Below are 20,677 nucleotides of genomic sequence, written 5' to 3' on the forward strand. Positions count from 1 at the left end.
CTATCATCTGATATAAAGTCTATTTTCTTCCGTTAGAAGCCAACATGTTTTGCCAATCAATTAATAAATACACTTTGAGAGTGAATATTTTATTTCCATGTTTATTTACATAGCGTAAGGTGTTGCAATAAAATTCCTTGTCACCCTTTTATTATAAATACACCATTTTAACCAAGGCTTGGCAACCCTCATTAAAATACATCCTTCAAACCTTTTCAAACGCAATAGGAAAACAAATGCTTTAATGGATACAATATTTCATTTCCGCACCTTTTAAATGTTAGTAAATCATGCAAAGCAAGAATATAGAGTATGAAAATAAAGTGATATAGATTGCAAGTGTTGCTTTACAAAGTAGAATTGTAAATTAAAACAAGTATATGTCGTGAAAAATACAAATACTGGGTCTGGTGGCAAAGCTTAAAGATCTCTCTCAAAGAAATGTTAATTCATGGCTTTTAGCATTAGTGCTTCATATAGTTATCAATGTACAGTACATACATTATTATCTGTGAAGGGAAAATGTTCATCTAACATCAATCTTAACTATTAAACATTCAGACCGATCACTTTAGCCCTGTGTGACTACCACACTGTAGACTCTGAAATGCTTTTACAGTTATTGTTTTAAAGTTCGATTGTGACGTACAGTCGCTGTACAAAGGCTTACCTGATAACACAGTACTCATACCATTATGGTTAGCATTGCTCATGCATCAGTGTGGTTACAGTGTAACCACTGCACCATCTATTAATACTCAACACACCACTGAAGGGTTCAAGAGTATATTGCAGGCACTTACAAAGCATGGTTTAGGCCTTTAAATGAGTTTAAGATTAGATACAAGTTTAAAAATGATTCACTGTTAAAGGAATCTGATGAAACATAGACGTGTATGAGCAAGTGTGTTACTGTACTGTTGCATAAAATCATTGATTACAGTGGAGTTCATATTGATGCCACAGGCCGTTGGAAGACATCTGAGGAGAGCACTGGAGAAGACTTGGCCTGTAGACAATATCTGAAACAGACAAATTCAACACTGATTAACATCACATGATGCTAGACGACTCATTTCCTCGTCTGTTGAACGGGAATTTAAACTCAGACTAATCAAGTAGTCTGAAGGTAAGAAAAGAGTAAATCAATAATTAATTTTATAATTTTGGCTAAATTTATTTAGTTTCAGCCCGTAAACCATATAATATGGCTGGTGAGTGTGGCTAACATTAGCATTGCTAGCGCCGCAAGCTTCGGTCCCCCTGCACTTTGACATCAACATGCCTGTGTTCAATGTGGTTACACACTGCTCCGGTCAATATGCCATTGCTACGTACATTTTTATCTCCATTTTCTCAATCAAAATACTGCCAGACCACTCTGCTCCTACGAGATGCTCATCATTCAGTGTGCTTGTTTATATCTGGGTAGTAGAGCGGGGAGAGCAGCCCCAACTAGTGGTGGGTGACTGCTTTGCAGTTTGAGCAAAACCATTTGACCAGCATTGAAGGCCAATGTATAAGAATAATAACAACGTATTTAACACACTAGTAATTCTGGTGCCGACTAGCAAAGGGTGACGACTTTTAACTGTTAAGTCGACTAAGAGCTAATACCTAGCCGTTGGACTTTAATGGTCTGCATATAAAGAATGGCACACACACACACACACACACACACACACACACACACACACACACACACACACACACACACACACACACACACACACACACACACACACACACACACACACACATCTATTTTTTACATACCTTTTGAGGTGTGAAGAAAAGCAGGGACTTGTTTATGTTGGTTTTGAGGTTTGATGTTTTAAGGTTTGAATGGTCATAACAGACTGGATGAATCTTCCAGGTGAGGGATCTTGCTCTTTGAGTTTTCGTGTTGTTGTATTTCCAGGTTGAATGAAGATTGGGGATGGAGTAGACATTGGCAGTGTAGCCCAGGAGAGAAAAGATCTTGAAGCTTGGCATTATTAAAGCTGACACTTTTAGTGTTTATTCATATTCGGAGGACTCCTTATTCTGCTCTGCAGAGTTGTATTTATCTCTTTTCAGCTATCTTTTTTTTTTTAACTTTTCAGAAATATACACATGTACAAAGATTTCTGTTTGTACAACAAAAATTTGGTTCCTCTTGACAATCAGGTTATTGGTAATGAATAGTTTTGGTTATTGTGTAATACACAATATTTTAAATAAAAATCTTGTTTGTTGAATGGTAAATTCTTATGATGTACTTTTTAAACAAAGAAAAAGAGAAAGAATAACTTCTGCAATAGACACTAGAAGTAATCAACAGCTATTGCATAAGCTTGGTACAGTACAGTTTTCAGGAGGAAGCATAAACAACTAAAAGAAAAGTGAAATATACTATAAACAAATATTCAACTTGTAAAAAATTAAATATTAAAAGACCTGTAACAACCACATGCAGAGCAGAATAAAGGTAGCCCTTATTCCACTGAGAATTAGGCATCTGGTGAACACTGTGGTTTTGTAGTGTATCCTTCCTTTAGAAATCATTCCTGTCAGACTCATCAGTATCGGCGGCTGTAGCTCGGTGAACCGTACGAAGTGGAAGAGAAGGTTGTTGTGAAACTGGATCCTGTGGCATCAAAGCTTCCTCTCCTGGAGCCTGACCTTGAGCCAGTTCTTGAGCCAGACCTTGACCCGGTAGCTGAGCCGGACCCGCTCATGCTGTAGGGGCTGTAGAGGCCTTTGCTGGATTGAGATGACGCTTCAAGTAGTCGCAGACCAGTCCCCTCCTCTACCATGCTTCTTTCCATGGCGTCCTTGTAAGAGATTTTCAACTTGGTTTTAGGGCATGTGAGGTATTTTGAGTATGCACTAACATCCCGTAACTTCTGTGCAGTGCGTGCATCTAAGGTGCCCTTCTTTACAGCCTCATCTATGGAGACTCTGCTGGTGGCATCTGGTTCGATCAATCCACCAGTGAGATACTGGACCTCAAGGAATCTCTGCCCAGCCTCATAGTACAGCCAGCCTTTCTTTAGAGCTTGGGCTGCTGACATTTTAGTCTTGGTTCTCGGATCCTCAAATCCATTGCATGCTTTCTGGGCTAGACTGATGCGGTCCACCATGATTTTATCCACGAGACTTTTGTTCATTGCATCTGCAACAGAGAATTTCTCTCCAGTATTTGGGTCGATGATACCTCCCGTGCAGGCCTGAGCCTCCAGCAGCCTTTGGCCTGTAATGTTGTCCACAAGGTTTCTGTGTATAGCCTCTGTGACCGATACCTTCTCCAGTGTTTCTGTGTCTAAGATGCCAGCCACAGGACCAGTTTCCTCTGTTGGGTCGTTCCACGTGGTTGCTGGTGTTTTTATAGAAGGTACTGGGCTCATATTGTAAGAGGAAGAGGAGCCAAAGGACGATGAACGGGATCTGACACCGCTCGTGTTTCCAGACAGCATGTCTGCAAACTCTGTGATAGATAGGGTGCCTGCCCGGTACTGATCAAGGGCCGACTTGTCAATCAGGCATTTTGAGATGGCGTCATCAATGTCATACTGCCGACCAGACCTTCTGTCAATGATCATGGATTTCACAACTCCATCAGATGAGGTGATGGTAATTTCTTCCCATTCACACTCCTGCTCTGAAAGCTCAATGTAAGTCTGGTGGTCTATAAGGCCTTTCTGGTACGCCTCGTAGACAGACATCTCTTTGCCGGTCTCTGGATCAACAATGACGACTCTACGTTTGCGAACTGAAGATTTGGAAGACGTCTTCCTCTCTCGCTTCTTTTCTTTAAGCAGCAGAAGAGCGAGACCTGTTTCTGGGTCTGTCATACATCTCTCCATCAGCTGCAGGTAGGTGAGATTTTCCTCTGTGTTAGGATCAAAGAAGCCCTTTGTGTCATCTGATGGGTCGGTGAGGATTTCATTCATTTCCTCATCAAAGAGGCCACGTTCATATGCTGTTTCAACAGGCAGGCGATGGCTCTCCTGTGGATCAATGATTCCACCGGTAGCAATCTGAGCCTCTAGCAGGCGAATGCCATGGTCTTTAAGAATAAGACCCTTCTTCATCGCCTGGAATAGTGAGATGATCTTGCCAGAGTAAGGGTCCTTGTACCCTGTAACAGCTCGTTCAGCTGAGAGGAGTTTATCTTTAAACTCCGGGCCAACAACTGCCAACTTCACAGCTTCAGCCACATTTAGCTTCAGGTTTTTAATAGGATCAATTACATACCCTGTGGAAGCTTGGGCTTCAAGAAGCTCAAAGGCAGTTCCGGGCCTAATCATGTTCTTCTTCATCGCTTGGTAAATTGACAGACGGTCTTTGCTTGATTCTACGTACACACCAGCAATACAGCTGGTACCCTCAAGGAATTTCTTCAGGTCTCTGCTGACCTCCTCCACTGTGATGGTACCCTCGGTGAGTTCATTGTATGTCTTTTGGTCAATAATCTGGGATCGAAGCAGCTCTTCTGCAGTGATCTGCTTTCTAAGACCCTTGAAGAGAAGTCTTCTGTCTGACAGTGAAAGCAGGCGCAGCCCGCTCTCTTTATCAACTCTGGATCTTTTAAGCAGCTGAGCATAGGACTGTTTGTCTTCTGATGTAGGATCGGTGTAACCACGCACATCCGCATTGGGTTCAGATATTCTGTCAAGAGTCTCTTTGTTGATGTAGCCACGCTGCAAAGCAACATCAGTGGGGAGGCGGAAGTAGTATTCAGGATCCATTAATCCACCAGTGGCATTCTGGGCTTCCAAAAGCCCCAAGGCATAATCCTCAGGAATGAGGTCTTTTTTCATTGCCTGGAAGAGAGAAATCACTTTCCCACTGTACGGATCTTTGTAACCTGTAACTGCTCTTTCAGCAGAGAGCAGTTTGTCATGAAGTTCTGGGCCGACAAGCCCCTTGCGTACAGCTTCATCAACAGTCAGAAGTTCATCTTTCACTGGGTCAATCATGAATCCTGTTGCTGCTTGCGCCTCAAGCAGATTCAGAGCAACCTCAGGCTTGATTTTTCCACTCTTCATAGCCTGGTAAATGCTGATCTTTGGGGGGCTGTCTGACATGATTCCAGCAATACAACCAGTACCAAAGAGGTACTGCTTCACTGACGGCCTTTCCATGACCTCACGAATAGTTATCTTCTCTTGTTTCAAGAGGTTGTAAGTGTTCAAGTCAATAATCCGAGCACTGTACAGCTCATCAATAGTAACTCTTCTTCTGATTACATCACAGGACATGCCTTGCTCTGATTTTAGGGTCTCCCTTTGTTCAATGATTTCAATAATGATGATGAGCATTCTGTCCTTTGAGATTTGCCCTAAGCGAAACTGCTCCATGAGGCGGCGTCTCTCCTCTTCTGGAAGCATATTTGAATTCATTACTTCCCAAATGGTCATACTCTTTCCTGCAAAGTTCTTATGAGGGATCTCAATTTGAGTGTTGGCTAGATCTGTTTGGGCTTGTTCCTCTGTATATTGATAGGATTTCTCAACAGGAGCAGGGGCTTCCACCTTTGTCAAAGGCAGGTAGCACAGACCAGAGATGGGATCTTTGACACATTTCTCCACCAACTGCTTGTAAGTGACATTTTCATTGGTGTTGGGATTGGTAAAACCTTTAACGTCACCTGAAGGTTCATTGAAGGATTTGGACATTTGTTTACTCAAATAGCCGCGCTGAATGGCCACATCATTGGGAACACGATGGCTACTGGTTGGATCAATGATCCCCCCTGTGGCAGACTGAGCCTCCAGGATGGGGATGGCATGCTCTCTGAGAACAAGCTCTTTCTTCATGGCCTGGAACAGAGAAATCTTATTGCCAGTATAAGGATCTCTGTATCCAGTCACTGCTTTCTCGGCTGCAAGAAGTTTTTCATGGAGCTCTGGACCAACAACTCCTTCCTTCACAGCATCATCCACAGAGTATTTCTGACTTTTGACTGGATCAGTTATGAAACCAGTTCCAGCTTGGGCCTCTAGTAAGGCAAGCCCAGTGTTTTGTTGCAGGATGTTCTTTTTCATTGCTTGATATATGCTTAACTTCTCTTTTGAATCTCCCATAGTAATACCATCAATGTGGACTGTTCCCTGCAAGTACTTCTTGACTTTGTCGGTTTCACTAACCTCTTTAGGTGTCTTTTTACCCTGTTCCAGTTCATCGAATGTAGCCTTATCAATGATGTTGGAATCAAGCAAAGAGCGGGCTGTGACTGGAGCCCTAAGGCCTTCAAAACAGGCCTCTTCCTTTGCTTCATCCTCTTTATCCTCAACCATTGTAACCACAATCTTGATCAACTTCTCAATCGTCACCTGTCCCATTCTATACCGGCGAATAAGCTCTATTCTCTGCTCCTCAGTGATGTATTCAGAGTGTATGATTTCCCAAATTGTGACTTTTCTTCCTTTGAAAGGGCCATAGTCAAGCTCCATAGTTGTCTGGTTCAAAGCCTCTTTTGTTTTAGCCTCTGTAATTTGTTTCTCTTCTTTTGGCTTGGCTGCCTTCTTTGAAAGAGGAAGCAATGGGAGTCCGGTTTCTTTGTCGGTGACACATGTTTTCATGAGCTGGGCATAAGTTGAATCTTCTTGTGAGTTCGGATCATAAAAGACCTTAGTTTCATCTGTGTTGGTGTTTAGGGTCTTGCTCATTTCCTCATCAAAATATCCACGCTTGCAGGCAACCTCGTGTGGGATACGATAGCTTTTAACAGGGTCAATGATTCCACCTGTTGAGAGCTGTGCCTCAAGCAGACGAACGCCATGGTCTTTCTTGATAAGGCCTTTGTTCAGGGCCTCAAACAGGGACACGTTTTTCCCAGTATACGGATCTTTGTAGCCACTAACAGCTCTCTCCGCTGACAGGAGTCGTTCGTGCAGTTCTGGTCCCACCAGACCCGACTTAACAGCTTCATCAACAGGGACTCTCTCATTTTTGACCGGATCGATTACAAACCCAGTTGCTGCTTGAGCTTCAAGAAGATTTGCCACAGTTTCTGGAGACAGTAATTCTTTCTTCAGAGCTTGATAGAAAGGCATTTTCTCCTTAGTGGGTTCATTCAACAGTCCAGCAATGCTGGGTGTTCCATGTAGTGCCTTCTTCACAGGCTCCATCTCTGAGATCTCTTTAACTGTTATCTTGCCATTACTCAACTTATTAAACAAGTCTTTGTTGATAATTTTGGATTCCAACAGTTCACTAGCAGAGACAGGAGCCCTCAAACCACTGAACACATTTCCATTATTCTTCTCCTTGTCTTCAACAACAGTGATGACGATCTTAATAATCTTCTCTACTGTGATTTTGCCTGTCTTGTATTGGCGAATCAGTTCTCTTCTTTGCTCGTCGGTGAAGTATTCAGAGTTTATGACTTCCCAAATGGTGACAGTTTTGCCCTTGAACCTTCCAAAAGGCACACTGACATTTGACTTACTTAACATCTCTTTAGTCTCCTGGTCTGTGTATGTTGTCTCACTTTCAGCAGCTGTCTCTGACACTGGTAAAATCAGCATTCCTGTCTCTGCATCTTTGGTGCATTTCTCCAGGAGCTGTTTGTAAGTGAGTTGCTCCTGAGTGCTGGGGTCAATGAATAACTTGCAATCGTCACTGGGATCACTTAGCTTCTTGTTCATGTCTGCATCAAACTGACCCTGTTTGTAGGCGGTCTGAAGTGGCACTCTGTGACTATTGATGGGATCGATGATACCGCCAGTTGCAAGCTGTACATCTAGGTATTTTGTGGCCTGCTCCCTTTCAATAAGTCCCTTCTTCATGGCCTCAAAGAGAGAGATTTTAGCTCCAGTATAGGGATCTTTGAAGCCTGTGGCGGCTCGCTCTGCAGAGAGCATTTTATCGTGAAGCTCAGGGCCGATTAGCTCATCTTTGACAGCATCATCTACAGAGAGAAGCTGATTTTTCACTGGATCTACAATGTAACCAGAAGCAGCTTGTGCCTCCAGCAGCATCGAGGCAGTGTTAGGCGTGATCATTTTCTCTTTCATGGCCTGATAGACACTCTTTTTCTCTTTGGATGGAGTCAAGACGCCTCCAATCGTGTTTTGACCCTTAAGACATGATTTAACTTTATCAGTCTTTCCAAGTTCTTGAACTGAGGTTTTTCCCTTTTTCAATTTGTCAAACTCCTTTTTGGTCAGGACACCAACGTCAAACAGCCTTTCAGCAGGGACTTTCTCCCTTATACCTTCAAATGCTAAAGGTGATTCTCCATCTTTCTTTGCTCCGTCCACGTCGACAGATCCATTGAAAACTTTCTTTGTTGTTCCCACCATTGTCATAGAAACTAACTCCTCTTTAAGAACGTCATCAGTTTGGACCTCCATTTCCTTTGTTTTGGAAGTAGCCTGTTTGGAGGTGACCTCAAGACTCTTAAGTTTCTCTCTGAGCTTTTTATTTTCCTCTCCCAGAAGTTTTTCCTGTTCAAGCCGTTTCTTTTCAAGCACTTCCATTTCTTTCTGCTTGTTGGTCATCTCTGCCTCAGCACCCTTTTGTTTCTTGACAGCGTCATCCATAATGGCTTGGAGCTTCTTCTTCTCCTCTTCCATTAGCTTCCGCTGACGTTCTTGTTCCTCCTTAAGAGCTTTGGCTTTATTCACTTCATCCTCAAACTGTTTCTGAAGCTTCTTTTTCTCATCTTCTACTGCCTTTTCTCTCTTCAACAACACGTCCTTTTCTGTGAGGAAGGACTGCTGAAGAATGGCCTTCTGTTGCTCGATTTGTTCTTGCTGGGCATTTGCCATCTATTTGGAAAAAAAGAGAACAATAAGATTTAAACAGGATATAAGCCATTTCCTACATGTCAAAGAAAAGTAGGTCTCAATTACAATTCAACAATTGTGGAAGTATGCTTTACACGAGTTTACACTACTACCCATTCTCATGTATTTATCTTATGTTAGAAAACAGCCAGAAACCAGATAGCTTAGTGCATTATGAAGACAAATACGAACAGATATCTAGTCTCAGTCCAAAGGCAACAAAGTCTACCAACTACAATTCACTTGTTGTATCTTGTTTGATTTGTAAAAAATGAAATATTTAGAGCAAATATTTCAGAGAAAGTTTGAAAATGACAAAATAGTCATCATTTAACTCTGCAGAGATCAGATTTTGAATTCATATAAATTGCTGGATGTTACTTAAAATCTGCAATTTACATGAAATGTTACAGCTGCTTCCACAGATATTAGTGTGTTTATACGTTTTGGTTAATTTAATGGGCTGTGTCAATGAACTTCATGTATAAAAAATACCTCTTTAGAGTTCTTCTGAAGCTCCTCCGCCTCTTTTTTCAACTTCTCTCTCTCTTTTTCGAGGTCAGCGATGGCGTTCTTCAAGCCGTCAGCCTCTCTGGTGCTCTGCAGCCTCTGTGTCTCCAACTTTTGCACAACAACTTCTCCACTTTGCTTTTCTGTCTCTTGTAGACGTGCCTTCGCTTCATCAGCTTGGTTCTTAAATTTCTTTGCCTCCTTTTCAGCTTCTGCCTGAGCATCACTGAGCTCCTTCACTTTCAATTTCAGTCTCTCTGCCTCTGCGGAAACCTCCATTTGCCTCTTGCGCTCGGCCTCCAATGATTTTTGGAAATCGTCAGTCTCCTTGTCAAGGCGCTGCTGGATCTGTTGTTTGTCCTCTAGTAGTTTTTTAGCCTTTTCCTGTGCCTGGTTTTTCTGTTTCTGGAGCTCCTGTGCCTCGGCTTTCAGTTTTGTAGCCTCCTGGATCGCCTGCATTTTCTCCTTTAGCATTTTCTCTGCAAGAGCCCTCTGTTCAGTTAAGTCGGACTCAGCGACCTGTCTCTGTCTTGCTGCTTCCTCGGCTTCCACACTTAGTCTCGCAGCATCCTCCGCCAGGCTCTTCATTTTCTCTGCTTCCTCTTTGAGTAGTTTCTGTGTATTATCTTTATCTTTCTTCATGAGACGTTGGTTTTCTTCCTCAATCTTCAGCTTGAGTTTCAGGAGCTCGTCCATCTGCTTCTTAACCTTGGACAGTTCATCCTCCACCTGGGCCTTTTGCTTGACAGCATCATTAACTTCACCTTTGACTCTCTGGAGCTCCTCATCCAACACAACTTTCTGCTTGTTGGTCTCATCCAGCTTCAGTTTAACCCCTGTAAGTTCTTTCTCCACCTGAGACTTCTGCTTCAGAGCTTGTTCTGCTTCTTTTTTGTGTTTGGCCATCTCTGAATCAGCTTGCTGCTTCGCCTTCAGAGCCGCTGCTTCAGCTGCTGCTCGCTTGGAGGCCTCGGCCTCTGCTTCTTTCCTCAGTTTCTCTGCATCTCCTTGAGCTTTGGCCTGTTTTGCAGCTTCCTCCTCTGCAGCTTTTTTCTGTTTTTCAGCCTCCTCAGCTTTTTGACGGAGCAGGGCAGCCTCCTTCTCTGCTTTCTGTTTGGCTTTCTCAGCGGCTTGGGCAAGTTTCTTAGCATTTTCAAACTCACCTTTCAGTTTTTCCTGAGCAAGGGCATCGTCTTTATTCTTGCTGAGAACGTCTTGGGCTTTCTGCTCAGCTGCACTGCATTTCTGCGCTGCCTCTTTGGCCAAAACGACCTGCTTCTCTGCATCTTTTGCAGCCTTCTCCTTCTGTTTATTAGCTTCCTCTGCTTTCTTTTTGAGACGCTCCACTTCCTCCTTGGCAGCTTTGCATTGCCGAGCGGCCTCTTCTTCGGCTGCAGTAATCCTCTTCACCTTCTCCTCGGATTCTTTCCTTTTCTTTTCCTCCTCAGCAGCGAGCTTCCTCAGTTTCTCCGCCTCCTCTTCAGCTTTGAGTTTGCTCTTCTGCGTCTCATCTGCGATACCCTTCAGCTTCTTCAATTCAGCCTCCAAATTGGACTTTTCTTTTGATGCTTTCTCAAAGCTGATCCTAATGATGTGGATTTCTTCTTCAACCACCTTTTTTTGCTTCAGAGTTTCTTCCACAATTGTTTTTTGTCTCACTAGCTCGGTGTCAGATGAGCTCTTCAGGTGTGTGATTTTCTCTTGAATGTCGTGTTTATGCTGAGCGGCCTGATCCTCCAGCAGCTTTCTCTGATAAGCTTCTTCCTCCGCTTTTCTTTTCAGTCTCTCATTTTCTGCTTCTTTAGCTTTCAGAGCAATCTCAGCTTCGGTCTTCAGACGAGTTGCCTCGTTGATGGCAGCCAGCTTCTCTTTGAGTATCTTCTCAGCCTCGGCTCTCTGGCGAGCTGCCTCATCCTCTGCGATCTGCCTCTGCTTCTTCGCCTCTTCGGAAACTGATCTCAGTCTAGCGGCTTCCTCTGCAAGCTGTTTCATTTTTGATGCCTCAGACTCGAGAAGCTGCTTGCTCTTCTCTGTGTTTGACAGCGTCTGCTTCTCAGCATGAATCTTCATCTGTAGAAGAGAGTCCATCTCACTTCTGACTTTGGCTAGCTCCCCCTCCAGTTGTTTCCTCTGCTTTTCTGTGTCGCTCACCTCTTTCTTCAGTCTCTGGAGCTCATTATCCAACAGGCCTCTCTGCTGTTCAGCGTGTTCAAAGTCAGACTTCAGTCTGATGCATTCCTGCTCTGCAGACAGCTTTTGCTGGGCTATTTGTTCTGCAAACTTCCTCTGATTTTCCAACTCTTTCTCTGCATTCTCCTTCTGTTTCAGAGCAGCGTCCTCAGCTTTAGCCCGTTTCTTGGCATCCCGCTCAGCCTCCACTTTTTGCCTCTCCGCCTCCTCTTGAGTTTGACTCTTCTTCTGAGCTTCCTCCTCAGCTTGCAGCCTCAAGCGGAGAGCCTCGTTGGCTTTCTGTCTCCATGTTTCCAGCTCTTTCTCTGCTTGCTCGCGAGCTTTGTTGGCTTCCTCCTGTTGTTTCCTGAGTTTCTCTGCCTCCTCCTGCAGCTGAAGCACTGTGCCCTTCTCCTTCTTAAGGGACTCCTCCAGTTTTGTTGCCTTCTCGTTGAATGACATGGATGTGGTTTGTAAATGTGTGGCAGCCGTCTTTTGTGCCACCTCCTCTACTACCTTGATCTGCCTCAGTTTCTCCTCCTCAGCCTGTTTCATGCGCCTCTCTGCCTCCTCCGCCTGCATCTTGAATTTCTGGAGGTCCTCCAGAGCTTTCTGCTTCTGTTTGGCTGCTTCTTTTTCCGCCTCAGATTTCCGCTTCAGCTCGTCTTCAGCATTCTTCTTTTTCTGAGTCTCTTCAGTCACTTGCTTGCGAAGCCTCTCTGCCTCCTCCTGAGCAGTTTTCCTGAGCTTCTCGGCCTCAGCGGCTCTGTCTCTGAGGTTCTGAAGCTCAGTCTCAGCTGTGGACTTCTGCTTGATTGTCGTCTCTAACTGGACTCTAATTATGTGGATTTCCTCCTCAATTTTGGTTCGACTGCTCAGAGCCTCCTCCAGCTGCTGACCCTTGGACTTGATCTCCTGCTCGGACAGACTCTTCAGCTGGTGCAGCTCCTGCTGTATGTTCTGTTTCTGCTTCTCAGCCTCCCCTGCCACATCTTGCCTCTTGCTGGCTTCCTGTTTCATCTTCATCTTCAGCTCCTCGGCTTCTTGTTCTGCTTTGGCCACGGATTTGGCCTGAGCCTCGGCCAACTGCTTCTGTTTATCTAGCTCAGCTTGAATCTCAGCCATCTTTCTCCTCTCCTCTTCTTTGAGTTTCTCAGAAGCTTTCTGTATTAGTAAAGCAACGAGGGAGTAAAGGTGAAGAAAGAGAATGTTAAAGGTGTTAGACTGTAAAATAGACCTTCAATATGAAAATAGTTATTCAACATGTAGGTACATGAAAATGTAAATACATGATCATCTGTTACAGTTAATCATCTACAACATGTAGACAACTCTTATGTATGTATTGGGAAATGCTTGTCATGTTTTCAATGTATGGCACACAAACTGACACTTCACAACGACACGACACGAAAAGACACTCGGCTTTCATGCAGATATTTTGAAGGATTCCTGTTCTACATCAGCTGTGTCATCCCTCTGGGTCACATTTTAAACATTTACAATACCAGCCTGTTACAAATCAAATCTATTGATGATATCAAACTATAAACTAAACTTTTGTCACAGATTAATACGTGTATTGATTTAGATGTCAAATTAAAGGCAGGGTTGGTAATTTCCTCCAGATCCACTTTTTCAAATTTTGGTGGAAATTGTCTTTAGGTCCCGACAGAAATGAATAACTCGTGTTCTGAGAAAGGAACTAAGAAAATCCGTCATCTGTAGCAGTTTGTGAGCCTGTAAAAACTTCAACGAATGTCTGCCACGAGGTACCAATCTGATGAACCAATCAGGCACCTCCCTGTCTCCCTGCTCGCTCTCTACCCCATGTGTGCACTGGCCCACACTCAAAGCATGTACCAATGGCGCTTGTGCATGTAAGTGAGGGGGCGTGGCTTTTGAGGGAGCACAGAGGGGACGAGGTGGGTGTAGACGGAGCACTGAGGGAATGCTACTTTCAAAATCATGCTAGTTTTTTTAAATTACCAACCCTGCTTTTAATCCTAAATATTGTAAAGGTGGGATGATGGGAAGATGGTTGCATATTTCAGTCACCATTAAAGTAAAGTATTAGTAAAGAATAAATCATCAGCAGCATGCATAAAAGTATTCACTGCAGTAGGTTAGAAAGTTCAGAAACAGCCCAATAATCAGTCACAGACAGGTCAGAAAACAAGAAAATCACTTCTAAGAAAAGCAAAGTGATGCAGCAAACAAAGCATGAAGTCATGTTGCACTGAACACAAAGTATGCCGGTTTAAAATCAAAGTGACAGTGACATAAATCCTGGATTAAGATGCTTTATTTATGACGACAGGTATTGATGGGGTGAGTCCTAATCTTTAGTGAAAATGGTGATGATTCATGGTGCATCTGTGCAGGTGATCGACACCTAAAGGGAAGGTCCAAGACTTTAGAAACCTATCAAACTGATCTCTGATTCAACTTCTGTTAAGGACAGCAACATACGGTGTATCAGCACCAGTCCACTCATAATGCAAATCAACGCTTTTTTTCCCAGAGATCTCAAGACATTTTTCTTGATATCTTGGGATAACAACTCAGATTTTCTAATGATAACAAGAGAAGCACGTTTCAGATGTTTTCACAAGATCTCAAGAAATGAACTCGTTATCAGAGATTAGATAAAGAAAGAGAGAGCTGTTATCCTGAGGTACATCCACCAGTAAGTCGTAAAGAAATGTTCTCATTATCACAGGAAAACAGAGTGAAATATAATGTATGGATGTACAGTATGTCCGCTAAGGGCTTCCGTAGACGACAACTCATGTCATAATTATTAATTTTTGAGAATGAGAAGATGTCAGACTTTTCTGATTCTCACACTAGAGGGTTTGCTGTTCTTCTTTGTTCTACTTCAATGAACATAAATAAAACTATTTTATCAACTTTTGTTAAATTTCAGACAAAGAAAAACTCTGAAGGTAATCAATGATGAAAATAATCATTACATGAGCCCTCAGTATTAGAAACAGTAGCGTTAAATATCTTAAAAGTGCTTTTGTGTTTCATTATAAAACTGAGACAATGGACATGTTGACATTTACATTAACAAAGCGTATTATAGGCAACAGGAAGCTAATGCTATGTTCTTAACGAACCGATCATGAGCTCAAATATAAAAGGTCTCTAATACTCCTGAACCTTCCGGCCACTACACACAAACACGAGATGAAGACGGGGATGAAGTGAGAGGGTCTGGTTTTTTAAATACCTGGTGCTTTGAGGGTTAAATCATCTCTTAAGCGTGTGATTAATACTCAGCATGACAAAGCACTGGCGAGCAGGTCAAAAGGATCAAACACAATAGAAAGTTAGAAAAGAAAAGAGAGGGAAAAGGTGCTAAATCAAAGCCTTTAAATCATCAAAGTGTTGGTGATTTCAAGAGGAAATAAAGACGCAAACACCAAATCAAACCTTGTTGGGTAAGCAGTGAGAAAATGTGACTGATCAGAGTCCTACGTACAGACTGTGTGATATGACTGGTGTGAATACACACTGCAGGGGGATGACAGACATGTGCCGTAGTGGGGATGTGATGTGCTGAAACACGAGGATGAAACTGTTTGCTTCACCACTGCGCGCCACGTCTTTTCACTCGACCGTTTTCTAGACTCTGAGCGAGAGAGTCGTGATCTAAGGTGCCAACATTTTGTAAGAATTGATGACAAATTATTTCCCATACATGGTTAAATGAACAGGTAAAGGTGGTGTTTGTCTGAGTTAGTGGGAACCTGCTGCTGCTGCTGCTGCATGTCATAAAGAGATGTGTGTAATTACCTCTTCCTCCTCCAGGCGGCGCTGTGTTTCTGTGATGAACTTGATGTACTGGCTGGTGAGAGTCATCAGCTCACTGTAGCGGGTTCTCAGAGTTACATACTGAAACAGATGCAGCAGCAAAGACATGGTGAGAGGTTCACAAACACATTTTCTTTCTGTTTTGTGTCTTTCCTTTAAGTACATTACATTTCCGTTGCAGACAGTCACAATCCACCAAATCACCCAGACTGGATGTATCCACATGCCTCTGATCTTCAAGGTAAAAGAGTTAACCTACCTCCTGAATGATGTCATCAGACGCACACTCCATTTTTGGTTTCTTTATCGGAGAGGCGATGGGATCCTGGAGGGCTTTGTAAGTCAGAAGCTGGAACTCATAGTCCTAAAAGACGATGAAGAAAATATTCTCAAAACAAGCCGAACAAATCATTCCCTTTGTTGTGAAGCTGTAAAATAATGAATCAAACCTTGACTGAATCAATGTAATCCTTTGCATTTTTCTGGCACCCTTCAATCTTGTCCTTGTTTGTCTCGATCTCTTCCAGGAGTTTCTGTAAAAAGACAAGAAGTGTGTTTTCTTTTAAAATAAGAAGATGACATGCAGCTCCTTCTCTAACTATCACAATAAGAATCTCATTTTGTAGCACACGTTGAAAGGCAGTTCTGATGAATGTCCAGTGTACTCTTTCAGTGTGACCACCAGAGGGCGCACTAACGGCTCTTTTCCTAACACAGCTCCTCCTTTCCTTCATACCTTCTCCTCTGCCAGCTGCTCCTTGAGAGCCTTGCTGCCACCGATGGGCACGGCCTGAATCTTCTCCTGCCTCTGCCTCGCCTCCCCGAGCCAGCGGATCAGCCACTCGTAGCTCCCGTTGTAAGACTTCATGTTGCGTCCGAGGAGGTCGAGCTCCCGCTTCCTGAGGTCGACCTGAGCGAACATGGCCTGCCAGCGCTCCAGGAGGCTGCAGACCAGCTGGCGGTAGTGCTCCAGCTCGCCGTCGCGCTCGCTGTGGATCCTCGTCATCTTGTCGTTGATGGTCGTCGCCTTCTTCAGCTCGTCCTGCAGGCGGTCAAACACCACCTGGTCGGCCTCGGCTTCAGCCTGCATCGACTGACGGACCAAGAAAAGTTAAGTTAGTTTAGGAAAAAGCACACTAAGTTTAATTCATAGCCAAATACAAATCAGAGTATGCATCCAAATGAATATAAAGTTAACATCCTTCTAAAACAGGAAATACCTTCAGCTGACTGCGCTGGTCCTCCACCTCCTTCTCTGTCGCTGGCACCTTCTTGACATCACTCAGACGGCTCTCATAGTTCTTCAGCGTGTCCTCTGCGTCTTTAGTGTTTCTGATCACAACATCGATGGTCTTCAGCCTGAAATTAAAAAGTTCATACTTAATTAAAAAAAAAAAGCACCAAATCAGCTGGAATACATCCGTAAACAGAGAGAGTCACAAAGCCTCACTTGTCCAGGTAGACGGAGGAGAGGCCGTAGACGTGGTCCATCTTCTTCAGCGTGACGTCCAGCTCCGAGCGCAGCACGGGGGCGGAGCTCAGCTGCTGAGGAGACGCCAGAACCTCCTCCGTCTTCTCTGTGATAGAGCCCAAGTCTTTCTTCAAGCCCTCCAACTCAGACTGGACTTTCTATCAGTGGAAAAAAAAATGGAAGAAGATTTGGTGAACTGATTCTTGCAGTGGTGAAATATGAAACCAAGACACCTTCTAAGTTTAAAACACAACAAGTAAGTGAGAATGACCTCAGACGTCAGCCTGGATGAAGTCTTGCTGTTTTTCAATCTGATTTCTCCAGATGCATACCAGATTGAACACAGATCAGCTCCTCTCTCTGAACTTGTCTTCTGCTCTCTAATTTTTCAACACCATTCTTTGGAGTTATCCTCCTGATTTCAACACCGATGACAATTTTAAACTAACAAGACCAGCTGCAGAGTCTGGGCGACTTTACCACGGCTGCTTTTGATTGGAGGAAGAAGATGACTGTCTCGCAGCAACCTGACAGTCGTAGTTGCTGCATTTCGCAGTGTTGATGCGTTTGTTGGCTGGCAATTCACATGATTCAGATTATTTATGAGATGATGAGATTATCCGTCAATCGATGTGCGTTTGTGGACCAGTGATTTGATTTAAAAGACGGGACTTGACTCGAGATATAACGTCAGGTTACAGGACACAGGAGACTCAACAGCAGCATCAATAAGCTCTAACTGGACCTGATTATTTGAAGATGGTGGCGCACATTTTGCTGCGGTTCACGGCTCTCCTTTTAGTGCTTTCTAATTTGGTACAATTGTATTATGACAATAAAGACTTTCTATTATATTCCAACATGACTGATTTTCGGATTTTGAAAAAAGTGGAAGCAGGTCTTTACTGGGTTTATGATCTCCATCCTAACTTCTAATGCAGCTAAATTTGTGTTTATGTTGTGAATTTCTCTTTTCATCTTGTTACCATTTGCTCTGCAGTCTTCTGGGCGCAGGCTTTCAGCGGCTCCTTGTCAACAAGCTGGCGAAGGCGAGTCACTGTTCGATTCTCACAACTCTCCAGCCTCAGACGCAGGTCCTTGATCTTAGTCAGGTAAGTCTTGCACATGGACTCATCCTGCTCTCCTGATTGAATAAAAATATATACACAGTACATATTTAAACGGATGTTGTTTTTGTTATTTTGCAGAGAACACGAGAAAAGTGTGAATAAAGAAGTTGGTTGTTAGTTCAAGTCCCAGGTTTGATTTGATGCAAGAAAAACTTCAGCCTGTAGAATCAAACAGTGAAACATCTGCATAGAAACATGACATATTCAGCGGAAGTTAGTTTCATAATCTGCAATTCATTCAACAGATCTTCTTTTTTGGGGATGTTTTGTGTTTAACTGACTTGAACCCTAAAATTGTTTAAATAACTTTAAAAACTTTGTTAAATTCAGAGACGACAGTAGCCTAGAGGTTAGGGCTGTGCTGTCGTCCTCCAAGCGGGCGACCCCGGTTAAAATCCAACTTGAGGCTCCTTCTGGCATGTCCTTCCCCACTCTCTCTTTCTGCCCCTGATGTCTGACTCTATCCACTGTCCTGTCTCTAAAAAAATGTATAAAAAGTCCAAAAATGAACCTAAAATGCTGTTAATGATGTGTCAAATGGTTTCAGTGGTGTTTGTTATTTATTTACTTGTTGTGTACTGTGACTGGACTGTCGGTAATGTTTGTTGTGTGTAAGATTTGACCAGCTGGGGATGAAAAAAGTTTTTTAATCTAATCTAAAAATAAAATGAATAAAAAGCTAAAAATAGCTACATGTGGTTTAGTACGGTGACTCTCTATGATTTGTTAATGTCTCTATGTCACATTTAAACAATCGTTAGATGACTATCTGGTGGGTTGTTTGATTAATCGAGGGAGTTCATCAGCTGCTGTTTAAACCCATGCACAGAGAGAGGGATGCTGAACGAGTGAAGGGAAGGAGGAGGAAACGAATCAGTGAGGATGATGAAGGTGATCGAGTTAATGAATGAATCATGACAGCACAACAGCCCTCAGTGCAAACACACACACACACACACACACACACACAGATAGTCGGGTTCAGCCAATCAAAATGCACATCAGGTGCTGTAACTGAAACACCTTACCTGCCCTGGGTGGCTCGTAGCCTGAAACGTGAACCCAACAGTCAACTTACACACAAATGGCCATGATAAAAAAAAATCAACACAAATGTCTGAGAAATGATTTTTAAATGAAATAAATGTGCTTTATGATGAACATCAGCTCCTTCAGATAATGTCCGGGTGATGATGGATGGATGAATTGAAAATAAACAATCCGTGCACACACACCTTGTTCTGCAGAGCTGACCATGGTGTTGTAGTGCTGGTTGGCTCTGTTGTAGTTCGACTCCACCTGCATGCGGTCCTCGGCGCCGAACATCTCAGAGTCCTGGCTGTCTCTCAGGAAGTCCTGGTAGTGCAGCTCCAGGTTCCTGAGGGCCAGACGGTACTCCTCCACCCTCATGGTCTTAAACTGCACAGGCACACACACACACACACACACAAGATTCAGTGTTTAGAAACAGTAGCTGAAAAACTTGTCTGTTTGGAGTCCACTTTTCAGGACTTTTGTGCATGCATTTGTGTGTAGTTTGTCCTGTGTTGTTACCATGGTGACGTTCCAGGACTTGATGATGTGGATGTCTCTCATCAGGTACTGCCAGGACAGCAGGCTCCTCATGTCCACAGACATGGTCTGCCACATGGTCTGCAGCCTCTGGAGGTTTCCATCCAGTCTGAGGGAGGAGACATGGAGATCAGCACACAGAGTTTGGATTTAAAACTCATCTAAAACATCCTGAGGCGACTCTGAACTCACCCAGCAACACTGTTGACAGCGTCCTTGTTGGTGGGGGGAACCAGGAAGCAGATAGATGGTACAGTGGACTCGCTGCCTTTATCGTTCAGCACCCTCCACTTGAAGGGCTGCGAGTTGTTCAGCAGAGCGCACTCGTCTCCTCTGTGGACTGTGATCTGAAGAAAGACAAACATCGATGCTCATTTCTACCTGCTTCATAATACTGTTTCCTGGGATTAAGCATGTAGCAATCCTCACAAATATGAATTTTAGGATAATAAAGATGATCAAAATGTCATGAGAGATAGTAACCTCCATCTGTTTGAAGTCACAGACGGCCTGGACGGGCTGTTTGCCCTTTATTGCCGTAGCAGGGTTTCGAGGTTTGAGCTGGACGATGGTCTTGGCTCGTCGCTTCAGGCCTTCCACGTGAGTTTTAAACTCATTCAGTTGCTCTTTCTCATCCTGTGAAGAACAAAGAATTCAAACCAAATACCCTAAAAAACTATCTTTAAAGGTGATTCATGCAGAATTAGTGTTCCGGTTTTTGGAAGTAAACAAAAATCCTGATGAATGAATAAACCTACAGCTGCATCCTGCAGGAGATCTTCCAGCCGTGTGACTGTGATGGAGCGGTCGCAGGTGTACTTCCTCTTCATTGTGTCCTGCATCTTTTTGATCCTGTCCTCCGCCTCCTTCACGTCAGAGAAAAACTACACGAGGAAGAGACGGGGGAGAAATTAAAGTTGTAGACCTCAACCTAAATTTACAGGCAGCAACAGTAAGAAGGACAGGTGAGAAAAGAGGGATGCAAATTGAACTCTGTGGATAAATTAACCCCATTAAGTATGCAAAGAAAGTTCTTCTGAAGGCACTGTAAACATACCTGGAAGTGGGCGGTGTTCTCTTTCAGGTGGGTTTCGATGCAGCAGCACAGCTGGAGGATCCAACTCCACTGAGTCTGCAGAGCTGCAGTGAAGGACTGAGGATGGAGGGTGAAATTAATCATTTCAATGTTCAAAGTAAGATTTGTGCATTTAGTTTGTTGTGAA

General features: G+C 43.4%; 1 protein-coding gene across 14 annotated transcripts in view; it reads right to left on the minus strand.

Moving 5' to 3' along the window:
• Positions 1-85: 85 nt before the first annotated feature.
• The window catches only part of pleca (plectin a), a 110,035-nt gene continuing 89,443 nt past the window's right edge, over positions 86-20,677 (minus strand). For 13 of the 14 annotated variants that reach the window (XM_065947854.1, XM_065947853.1, XM_065947862.1 and 10 more), the window contains 17 exons: positions 20,512-20,607; positions 20,213-20,338; positions 19,938-20,090; positions 19,647-19,801; positions 19,437-19,563; positions 19,118-19,301; positions 18,911-18,931; positions 17,739-17,896; positions 16,732-16,910; positions 16,502-16,640; positions 16,018-16,374; positions 15,731-15,814; positions 15,541-15,645; positions 15,264-15,362; positions 9,276-12,623; positions 1,777-8,762; positions 86-1,022 (listed from right to left, as the gene is read on the minus strand). In XM_065947854.1, coding sequence (XP_065803926.1) covers positions 2,562-8,762; positions 9,276-12,623; positions 15,264-15,362; positions 15,541-15,645; positions 15,731-15,814; positions 16,018-16,374; positions 16,502-16,640; positions 16,732-16,910; positions 17,739-17,896; positions 18,911-18,931; positions 19,118-19,301; positions 19,437-19,563; positions 19,647-19,801; positions 19,938-20,090; positions 20,213-20,338; positions 20,512-20,607 — 11,532 coding nt within the window. In that variant the 3' untranslated portion in view covers positions 86-1,022; positions 1,777-2,561. The remainder of the gene's footprint in view (positions 1,023-1,776; positions 8,763-9,275; positions 12,624-15,263; positions 15,363-15,540; positions 15,646-15,730; positions 15,815-16,017; positions 16,375-16,501; positions 16,641-16,731; positions 16,911-17,738; positions 17,897-18,910; positions 18,932-19,117; positions 19,302-19,436; positions 19,564-19,646; positions 19,802-19,937; positions 20,091-20,212; positions 20,339-20,511; positions 20,608-20,677) is intronic. The other variant, XM_065947857.1, reaches the window with a different exon arrangement.

Source organism: Labrus bergylta, chromosome 19 (assembly GCF_963930695.1).
Source record: "Labrus bergylta chromosome 19, fLabBer1.1, whole genome shotgun sequence".
NCBI lineage: Eukaryota > Metazoa > Chordata > Actinopteri > Labriformes > Labridae > Labrus > Labrus bergylta.